Source organism: Sorex fumeus, unplaced genomic scaffold (assembly GCF_029834395.1).
Source record: "Sorex fumeus unplaced genomic scaffold, SorFum_2.1 ptg000029l, whole genome shotgun sequence".
Classification (NCBI taxonomy): Eukaryota; Metazoa; Chordata; class Mammalia; order Eulipotyphla; family Soricidae; genus Sorex; species Sorex fumeus.
Window position 1 is genome coordinate 4443915 of NW_026606086.1, and position 10982 is coordinate 4454896.

The 10982-nt window shown below is 60.4% G+C and overlaps 1 protein-coding gene across 1 annotated transcript; it reads left to right on the forward strand.

The window, feature by feature from the left end:
* Positions 1-1609: 1609 nt before the first annotated feature.
* LOC130024701 (CAP-Gly domain-containing linker protein 1-like) lies at positions 1610-10735 on the forward strand (the record flags this gene model as incomplete). Its single annotated transcript, XM_056115398.1, has 6 exons — positions 1610-1694; positions 2431-2972; positions 3922-4046; positions 5202-5424; positions 9478-9581; positions 10681-10735. Coding segments are annotated over exons 1-6 (1134 nt in total), but the record flags the coding sequence as incomplete, so codon positions are not given.
* Between the last annotated feature and the right edge of the window lie 247 nt (positions 10736-10982).

Consider the following 10982-nt stretch of genomic DNA (forward strand, 5'->3'; position numbering starts at 1 on the left):
AGCCCCGCCAGCCCCATGACGCCCACTAGGCCTTCCCGGGGTCTTGGGCCGGAGTGAGGGGTTGCCCTTTTCAGGGAAAGGGAGTCGTCCTCGACCTCCTCAGGCCCCCGGGCCTTTGTCCTCCTCGCAAAAAAGCATTTCAGGAGATGAGCATGAAGCAGAAACATTTTATTTGGAGGCCTTTAGGAAGGGGAAGAAGGGAGGGAGTAACACGCTCGAGAGAGAGTGCGGCATCTCCAGAGGTGCAGAAAGCCACTGAACATGTTATGTTGCTAGGTTGCATTCGGTCTGAAAGTCCACACCTCAGGAGGGGAGAAGCCCGTGACATGATGGACCTCATAGGCAAGAGCAGTACCTGGGCTCGGGCACACATGAGCGCCCTCCCTTGGTTCAAGGTGGCTAATCTAGGGATTTCCGCAGGCTGCCCCTGGTGGGAGTTTCTAGCTACCTAGAGTCCGTTGCTAGGGTGGTTGCCAAGGGGGTAGAGTTGAGTGGTCCATGGTCCTCTTAGAAATTCCTTTCCTGCCCTTTGTTCCTATTCCCTCGGGGGGTTCAGCCTGCTCTGGGCCTCATAATGTGGGTTAATTTTGACAAGACCTTGAGTCCCGTGCACTCAGGTAGTCTTTTGGTGGCCATGAAGCTTTTGTTGACTTTCTCGGAGTTCCATCGCCATGGGGACGCTTCCCCCATCTACCTGTCTGCCTCAGTTCTGTGGGTTAAGAAATGGAGTTAATACTGGCTTGTGGTTATCCAACCTGGGCAGCGTCACAAGGAATGAAGGAAATGCCGAAAACTCCTTCGCTCCACTTTGGCACAATATTTTTTTTCTTTTTGGGTCACACCTGGTGATGCACAGTGTTTACTCCTGGGTCTGTACTCAGGAATCACTCCTGGCAGTGCTTAGAGGACCATATGGGATGCTGGGAATCGAACCTGGGTCGGTCGCGTGCAAGGCAAATGCCCTTCCCAGTGTGCTATCGCTCTCCAGCCCCCCTTTGGCGCAGTCTTGCTGGGCCCTTTTCCCTGGCAGTTCTCAGCCCATAGAAAAAAGTGTGCCTGTTGCTTGCCTTAGCTTCTACGTGTAACCCCGGGCCTCTCACACATGTACATACGCACACACGCACACACAAGACCAGCCATCACTGCTGAGTCGCCTGCCGGCTCGTCAGTGTCTGGACGGGGAGGTGGTCAGTGACACTCGCGGTGCTCAGGGATGATTTCTGGGTCCTGAATGTGTTTGATGTTGGGAGTGATGGCAGGGAGGGCGCGAGGGTCAGCTGCCCGCAGGGCTAGTACCTGTCCCCTCTGCTCTCTGGCCCCGAATCGGCAGTTGTTTGTTTGTCTGTTTTGGATTGAGTTTTTGCGCAGGAATGACACTTGGTGGGCTCAGGGGGCTGTGCGGGAGACTGGGGGTCGCACTCGGGGTGGCGAGTGCCAGACTGGCAGCTCTCTGGGCTCTGGAAGCTGCTGTGGTTGCTGGCCTGAGACAGACTCTCTCCTCTGCTCTTCAGAGATTTAGTCCTGAGAACGAGTGTGCCTCAGAAGGCCCCACAGTGGGCTCGATGGTCGGGGCCTGGTAGTGGCCGCGGCAGCGTCTGACCGCCTGACCATGAGTCTGCTGAGGCCTAGCGGGCTGAAGGCCCCCACCAAGTTCCTCAAGCATGGGAGCTGGGCCCTGAAGACACCCTCGGCCGGTAAGTGCGCTCAGCCCAGGCCAACGGAGACTCATTCCCACCCGGGAGCCCCATCCCGAGTCCTCGCCCGGGAAGGGCTCCCTGAGCTGTAGACACGTCCGTGGCTCTGGGGACAGCTCTCACACCCGAGTGTCACGTTCTGTGAGTTTAGTGTCACGGCAACCGGTGACAGCTGAGGCGACCAACCCGCTCCCTTCTAACTGCTAGCTCCCTTGCCCAGGCTTGGGGACAGGCTTAGGGAGGTGGACTCACCTGGACTAGAGGGCCTCATTGCCGGCCAAAGCCACAGTACAGTGGGGAGGGCAACTGGCACCCCATGTGACTCTCCACCCTCAACCTCACCATGAGTAACCCTGAGCGGAGAACCAGAAATAGGCCCTGAGCATTGGCTGGGTTGCTCCCCGCCCAAAAGAAAAAGAAGATGGGCCAGTGGACCCACCAGAAATAAGACACTGGGTTCGAGCTTTCACCTGGCTTGGTCCGTAGTATCACGGGGTGTATCCAAAGATTTCCCCTGAGCTGCCCAAAGTATGACTGCGGCCTGGGATGCAGGGGTAGGTGAGCACGTCCGCTTCACGGCTGGCCCGGCCAGGCTTCGCCACAAGCAGCCCCCGTCATTGGCTGGGAGTAGCCACGAGCACTGCTGGGTGTCCCTCTCCCCCAACCACACTTTAACTGGACCTGCACAGGCCCTTCCTGTCCCTTCTGACCCTTTTGACCCTTTCTGCTCTTCTAGCGGCTGCTCCCGTTGAGAAGACCGTGCCTGGGGAGAAAAACCCCAGCGCCCCCTCCTCGGAGATGCAGGAGGAGTTTGTGGGCGACTTCCAGGTCGGGGAACGAGTCTGGGTGAACGGGAACAAGCCTGGATTCATCCAGTTCCTCGGGGAGACCCAGTTTGCCCCTGGTCAGTGGGCCGGGATCGTCTTGGACGAGCCCATCGGCAAGAACGACGGCTCGGTGGCGGGTGTGCGCTACTTCCAGTGCGAGCCGCTGAAGGGCATCTTCACCCGGCCGTCCAAGCTGAGTAGGAGCTTTCAGGCCGACGATGAGACCAACTGCCGGCAGCCAGCGCCTGCCGCCTGGGCCACACCGCCCCTGTCGGCCTCCCCGGCCCTTGCCGGCACCGTGAAGGTGCCCCAGTCCCCCGCGAAGGAGGCACCGGCCACCCCTCACATCAGCAGCCTGACCAGGACGGCCAGCGAGTCCATCTCCAACCTCTCTGAGGCCGGCTCCCTCAAGAAAGGGGAGCGGGAGCTGAAGCTCGAGGACCAGGTGGTGGTGAGTGCCGAGGGCAGTGGTCGCGGGTGGCTGTCCATTCGCCTGTCTGGTTCATCAGCTCCTCCAGACTCGCGGTTTGGGTGGAAGCACGAGCAGCCGGGACGCCTGGTCCTGCAGTTTCCAGCGTGATGGATGCGTGCGGGGATGCTGCCAGTTTTACCAGTTTAGCCAAAACAGGGTGGAGGGGTCATGCCGTGGGGAGGGGTCATGCTTTGCACGCCTCTGACCCGGGGTTTAAGTCTTGGTCCCATGTACAGTCCCCCAAGCACATCCCGGAGTGATCCCTGAGCACCAAGCCAAGAGTAAGCCCTGAGCACTCTGAATGTGACTCAAAAACAAACCAATGAACAAAGTTGGAAATCGGTTCTGTTTCTCTGGTTTTCGATGTTTTTGCTTGGGGCGTCACAGGGTGGTCGCACACAAAGCACCCTTCCCCCGGTGCTCCAGCCCTGTTTGTCAGCATTCCTGTCAGTGTCCAGCGCTGTGATTCTGTTTTGCTCTGTGTCCCGGGAGCCAAGCGTCAAGCCAAGGCATAGTGAAGGAGAACTGGAAGATCGAAGTCTGCTAAGATACGAGAACAGTCATTTTCCTTTAGCTGGTTTCTGGCTTAATTGTTCTCCAGCGGTGGGGTTGCCAGTGCTCCGCTCCCACACCCAAGAGGCAGCGACCCCCTCGCCACACCAGGTGGCTGGCCTGGGTCAGAGATTCCCGGGGGTGTGGTCAGCCAGGCCACCGGTGACAGCGAGTGGGTGTGAATGCCGCTGCCTTGCATGGACACTGAGCAGGAGCGTCTGCTCACCCTGTAGGGGTTGCGGGGGGAAATGGCACTTTGACCTTTGGGGTTTCTTAAGGAAATCCCGACTCTGAAGCCAGAATGTTCCTTTGCGGGGGTGGGGGCGCTGTGCGCAGTCCAGGGTGCCTGACCCATGTCCCTCCATCCCTCCGGCAGGTGGGAGGCATGGAGGCCAGTGTGGTGCGCTTCCTCGGGGAGACGGACTTCGCCAAGGGGGATTGGTGCGGCGTAGAGCTGGACAAGCCACTGGGCAAGAACGATGGTGCCGTGGCCGGAACGAGGCGGGTCCCCCTGCCCCCCCAGACAGCCTGGGGCCATGCACGGTGCCTGGGAGGCGCTGAGGGGACTGCAGGCCACTTCACTTGGTTCTTAGGCGGGGCCACTTCTGGTGGCGCTCGGGGACCCTGCAGGGATGTGGGTACAGCCTGGGGCCCCCATATGCAGCTGTGCTCGGGCCGCAGGAACCCCCCGGGCCTGCTGTCGCCCTTCAGATGCCGGGGAGGCTGCTTGGAATCGCCCTTGGTTTGCGTGGTGGGGGTGGGCGGCGTGCGAGCGAGTGTGGGTGTGAATGTATGAGGGAGTGTGTATGTGAGCGTGTGAGTGTGGGGCTGTGAGAGTGTTGGTGGGGGCGTGGGCATGAGAGTGTTGGTGGGGGTGTGAGCGTGTTTGTGGGGGAATGAGAGCGTGTCAGTGTTGGTTTGAGAGCGTGCAAGTGTTGGTTGGGGTGTGCGTGTGTGTTACTGTGGGGCTGTGGGTGTGTGGAAGTGTTGGTTGGGGTTGGAGTGTCGGTGGGTGTGGGAGTGTCGGTGGGGTGTGAGTGTGAGTGTGTGTTGGTTTGGGTGTGAGTATGTGTGTTTCTGGGGAGTGAGTGTGTGTGAGTGTGGGGCTGTGGACATGTGGGAGTGTCTGTTGGGGTGTGAGTGTGTGTGTTTGATGGGGTGGGAGTGTGAGAGTATGGGAGTGTTGGTTGGGGTGTGAGTGTGTTTGTTGGGCTGTGAGAGTGTGGAAGTGTGGGAGTATTGGTTGGGGTGTGAGTGTAAGTGTGTGTTGGTTGTGGTGTTTATGTGTGGGAGTGTTGGTTGGGGTGTGTGTGTGTTTGTTAGGTTGTGAGTGTGTGTGAGTGTGGGCTGGTGGAGGGTATGATGTTTGTTGGGGAGTGAGTGTGAGTGTGGCGCTGTGAAAATGTGGGAGTGTTGGTTGGGGTGTGAGTGTGAGTGTGTTTGTTGGGGTGGGAGTGTGAGAGTGTGGGAGTGTTGTTTGGGGTGCGTGTGTGAGTGTGTTTGTTGGGGTGTGAGTGTGTGACTGTGGGGCATGTGGGGCTGTGGGAGCGTGTTCGTTTGTGGGGGTGTGAGACTCTGGGACTCAGTGGACTTCTAGGTCGGCGCTTGTGTCTCTTGCCAAAGGTGTTTTTGTCCCCCCCTCCTCGTTGTCCGCAGGTACTTCCAGTGTCAGCCCAAGTATGGCTTGTTTGCTCCCATTCACAAAGTCACCAAGATCGGCTTCCCGTCCACGACGCCGGCCAAGGGCAAGGTGGCCGCCGTGAGGCGTGTGATGGCCACCACCCCCGCCAGCCTGAAGCGCAGCCCTTCGGCCTCCTCGTTCAGCTCTGTCAGCTCCGGGGCCTCATTCGAGAGCAGCAGATCCGGCCGCACGGGACTAGTAAGCAGCCCCCCACCACTGCGGGGTGCTCGGGCCCCCACAGACTCCCACAGCCCCAGGGGCGAGAGGCGGAGCAGGAGCACGTGGGCTGAGCAGCTCCGGGTGGCAGGCGAGTGACTTCCCAGCCACCACCAGTGACAGGAGCAGGGATGGGCCTTTCCTGGGGTGCTCAGGGCTCCTCTCTGGTCTCAGGCCACCTTAGGGATGAAGTGGGGTAGCTGAAGGGGGCGCCTGAGGGTCAGAGCAGGGCCCAGAGACTCTGGGGAACGCTTGGCCCTTCATCTTGCTTCTTTGCTCTCTCCGTCTCTCCCTGCTCCCTCCTGTCCCTCTGCACCGCTGTCCACATGCAGAGTGGCCTCGACTTCTGTCCATTGCGGTGCCGCAATTCAAAGCTGGGGCCTCGTGGCTTCTCCCCTCACGTCTATCTGAGTCATAAACACTAAAGTGTGTCTGAATATGCAAGGGTGCCCTGAGATATTGTCCACAGGGAAACGGGCCCACGATGGAGAGGGTGTCCTGGGGGGCTGGCTTTGCTGGGGGCTGCGCTTCCTGCCGCCGCCTCTGCTCCGTGCATTGACCCTCGATGCGGAAGAGGAGGGAGTGAGTGTGTGTGCAACGGAAGATACAAAACAGATGACACGGGAACGGGAGCCAGGAGGCCACGCGCCGTGGGCACAGGCCTGGGGCCAGTCCTGTCTTGCTCGACCACCACCAGGTTTCCCTGCCCCACCTGTATCCTCACGTCCGACTCCTCCTTCCCTTCGCCTCACCATTTAGGAGGAGAGCAGACTCAGAAGCCCCTCTCCTTCCCTCGTGAACCAGCCCATTTGTGGAATTTGGTTTTGTTTTTCTGCTTGACTGTGGGCCATACCCTACAGTGCTTCAAGGGGCCCTTTGCAGTGCTGGGGTTGTGCCGGGGCCTCCCACCTCCAAGCAAGAGCCCTACGCCTGAGACGTATCTCCAGCCTCCCCCCGCTATCTTGTTTTGTTCTGTTTTGGGGTCACACTTGGCAGAGCTCAGGGCTTTCTCCCACCTCTGTGCTCGGGATTATTCCTGGCGGGCTCCGGGATTGAGCCTGGGCAGCGCTGGGGCTTCGCTCTCCAGCTCTTTGGCCCCTGCCTTGCATATCTTTATGCAGGGTGGAGCTCACTCCTAATCTGAACATCACCTTTAGCGTCTATGACAGGAACATAGAAAGATTCTGTGTGACTTCACGGAAGTATACCTCGACAACATAATTCCATAAGTGCACACACAAGCGTTCATACACACAGTCACTCATACATGTACACGTAGTGCATACCGTATATACACAGGCTTATGGGTATACACACAGGCACATACATGCATAAACACAACGCGCGCATGCACACAGGTGCGTGTAGATATGCCCACCGGAACATACATGCACGCATACATACATGCACACGGGTCCGTGCGTGCCCTGTGGAGGCCTCCCTGTTCGTCTGTTGGCTGAGTTGCTCTTCTGAGGTACCAGGCTCCCACAGAAGGCCTGGCCTTGCTAGGATGGAGCCTGGGGCCTCACAAACCACGCGCAGGGCAGAGGCTTTGGCATCAGCATCCTGAGTTCAGCTCGTGGCCCCGACCTTGCCCAGCCCCTCAGCACGCGCCTCCCCCCATGCTAGGGGTGCTGCTTTCTCCCTGCTCCGGCACCTGAACCTCACAGTCTCGTCTCCATAGTTGGCTGAAAGAAGCCCATCGCTCCTGTGCTGGTTTCCTCAGGGAGCTGTCTCGGGCCCAGGAAGCGCGTGCGTCTGGCCTGCCCTACCCGCTCAGGCCAGGAGGCTCAGGGAACACCGCCAACCGCCTTTCTTAGTTTTTATTTTTGCTCTTTGGGGTTCACCTGGCAGTGCTCAGGGACTCCAGGCGTGGTGCTTGGGGGCTACTCCCGGTGGCGGGGGGTTGAGCCCGGGTCTTGGTGTTAGACCCCCAAGGCTGGCAAGCTCTTCCCAGCCACCCCTTGAAATCCGAGTTGACTGCAGTTCCCGGGAGCACTGCACATGGCTGGCCCGAGAGCTCGTGTGCTCCTAGAAATTTTAGTTATTATTTGGTTTTGGGGCCACACCCAGGGGTGCTCAGGGCTTATTCCTGGCTCTCTGCTTGGGGGGTGGGGTCACTCCTGATGGTGCTGGATCTTGAACCTCTGCAAGCACCTTCCCCCACCCCCTCCAACAGACTCTTTGGCCCTGGGGAGGGCATGTAATCGGACCAGATATACTTTAAGTGTATCGGGAAATCACGGCCAGGTCCTTACGCACAGGCAAGGATGATCCCGCTCTCCGGACAGAACCAGGTGGCTCGAGAGCTCCCAGCAGGCAAAGCAGCAGTGGACAGCCTGGGCCCTGCTGGGCCCGTCGGTCAGGAGGCGTTTGGCAGCAGCTCAGATGATGCGGGGAAGCGGCAAGAGAACCTGCGGCTGGACCGCAGCAGGGCGATGGAACAGGGATGGCCGGGCAGAAGGAGCGGAAGTCCTGGCCATCGCCGCTGCAGCCCCCGCCACCATGTGCCCGAAGAATGAAGATCAGGTCCCGCCTTGTCCCCTCCTGCAGGGGCCGTTGTGCAGAGAGGGATCTGGGTCTGCAGAGCGACCATGAGCGACCACGAGCCCAGGATAGAACGGACAGGACCCCCGGTCCCCGCAGCCCTTCAGCCCACTCCCCTCCCCTCCTCACTGTCTTTGCCTCTTCTCTCCTTCCCTTTGTGCTTGGTCTTTCCCTGAGCTGCCCTTGCTGTCCTGCTCGCTGGGCGTGAGCCCTCACACATTCTCACCCACCACTTTTTCCTTATTTTTCCCCTGGACTTTGGCCATGCCCCAGCAATACTCAGGACTTACTCTGGACTCTGCACTCAGGAGTCACTCCTGGTGGGCTCGGGACCCTCTGGGGTGGGTACCTGTTATCCAGCTCGGGTCAGCGGCGTGCAACGCCAGCGCCTTTCCCGCAACTTTATCATTTAGCCTCTCATCTCCCATTTTCGAAGGCAGATGGCACAGGGGTCTTTTATAGGGTCACACCCAGTGACCCGCGGGGGCACGGGGCCATTCCCAGAGACAAGAGTCTCTGGTTACTGCTATTCAGGCATGGGGGGGGTGCCCGGGAGAGCGAGGTGAGCTGGAAGGAAGAGGAAGAGATAAGGGACAGGCTGCCCAGGGAGACCCTGACGGACCTGCAAGGCTGAAGATGCTGGAGCCGGCCTCAAGCTCAAGCCAAGGGCTCAGCCTTAAGGAAGCTCAGGCCAGAGCGGGCTGTGGAGGGGGCTGCCTCCGGCTCTGCAGAAGAGTCTCTGGATTCCCACGAGGCCCGAGATCAGTGGAGCCCAGGTCCCGTCCAAGGATCTTCGGGAAGGTTTCATGACGTTTCTGCTGAGAGTCGCTGGCCCATATGCAAGGATGCAGCACTGCTCCATGTGCTTTGCCGAGGATCACGGCGAGCATGCCCGTGTCGGCCGGCCCCATCCCCTTCACGTCTCTTTTTCCTTTGCAGTTGCTGGAAACCTCCTCCCGCTACGCCCACAGATCTCTGGCACCACCGCCCTCCAGGAGGCGCTGAAGGAGAAGCAGCAGCACATTGAGAAGCTGCTGGCCGAGCGGGACCTAGAGCGGGCGGAGGTGGCCAAGGCCACGAGCCACATGGGGGAGATAGAGCAGGAGCTGGCCCTGGCCGGAACGGGCACGACCAGGTGACGTCTGTGCAGACGGCAGTGCCGGGGCCGAGAGACGCCTGCGGTAGAGGCTGGGCGCGAGCTTGGTGCAGGCGGTGCAGGCAGAGGCCGTGGGTCCCCGTCTGCCGTCGTTGCGGTGGCGTCCGGCGCGTGGTTTGATCGCATGCCCCTTCTGCTCGCCCTGTGGGGGTTTAGGGAGTGCCGAGTTGTCCACGCCGGTGCTTTGTGGTGTGGTTCCCCTCTGGCCTTCCAGAAATGCCGTAGCTTAGGTGGGAGATGCATTCAGCTTGCCGTGGTGACAGGTGGCAATGCCAGCCCACAGAGGGCTGTTGGGGGCGGGCGAGGCCACTCACGCGCCGTTGCCTCTACAGCACGTCCTGGAGCTGGAGGCCAAGAACGACGAGCTGCGGGCCATGCTGGAAGCGACCGACTGGGAGAAGGTGGAGCTGCTGAACCAGCTGGAGGAGGAGAAGAGGTGAGGCCGTGCCCGGAGCTGGGGGCTCCCTCGGGTGGGGCACTCCTGGCCTTCCAGGGCTGTGAGAACCAGAAACCAACGGGTGCCCAGTCCTGAGCGCGGCCTCACCGGGAGGGCTGGGGGGGAGCTCATTGGAGCCCAGCCACCCCCGGCCCTCCCTGCTGTGTCCACCTGGCCTGGTATTCAGGAGGCCTGTGCTGGGTGGCAAGGAACTGTCCTAACCCAGTGGGGCCCTGTGGGAGTCCCTGTGGTTAAGTCCCAGGCGGGAGGAAACCCACAGTACTCATGGGGCACGACAGCAGACAGACAGGGCTCAGGCTAGGCTGCAGACAGACGGACGTGGTGCTCAGGCCGGGGTGCAGACAGACAGACATGGGGCTCAGGCCAGGCTGCAGACAGACGGACGCGGTGCTGAGGCCTGGCTCCAGACAGATGGACACGGGGTGCTGGCCGAGACCGCCTTTTCAGATGGGCTCCCGGCAGTGTGGTGCCCAGGGGCACTGCCAGTGCCTGGCTCAGCCCCTCAGCTCCACATGCCGACTTGACAGTCACTGGGAGCCCCTCCCCTCCCCGCCCCCGAGTCGTTGGCTGCTTCTCCCCCAGGGGCTCAGTTGTCCCAATGTGGGGACAGGCGCTGGCTGGGAGGGACTGGCAGGCGCCGCGGGTCAGTTTTTAACCACCTCTGTTAGCTGCGAGGCAGAAAGGGTTGATATGACACTGTACCTGGCGTTGGCTCGGCCTAGCTTCCTCCTGTAGCCTGCGGGTCCCACCCAGTGCTCGAAGGTGAGGGGGACTCGCTGACTTTCTTTTTTTTCTTTTTGGGTCAACCCAGCGATGCTCAGGGGTTACTCCTGCCTCGGCACTCAGGAATTACTCCAGGCATTGCTCCGGGGTCCATAGTGGTATGCTGGGAATTGAACCCGGGTCGGCCACGTGCAAGACAAACGCCCTGCTTGCTTTACTCTAGCTCTGGCCCTCCCCGACTCTCTCAGCCCTCCTGTGTGTGGAGCCGGGGGCTGGGTCAGGCGCATCTACAAGATGGTGGCCCTCATGGGGGGCAGCAGTGACGCCCCTCACAACGTCTCCCTCTCCCCCACAGGAAAGTGGAAGACCTCCAGTTCCGAGTCGAGGAGGAGTCCATCACCAAAGGCGACCTGGAGGTAAAGCCCGGGCAGGTCCCGGAGGCTTGCAGTGCGCAGGCAAGGATGCGGGGCGGCCTGGCCGACCCCGCCGGGACCACTTCTGCTGGAGACTCCGAATCAGACAGGGATACCTGGGGTCATGCACCTGGCAGGGCCTGGCTGACACATCTCTGCTCCTTGGGGCTGGAGGCTGCTCTTGATGAGCGTTTTTCTCTCGTTCTGACAGTTGGGTCTATGCCTTTCCCTCAGCTTTGATTTT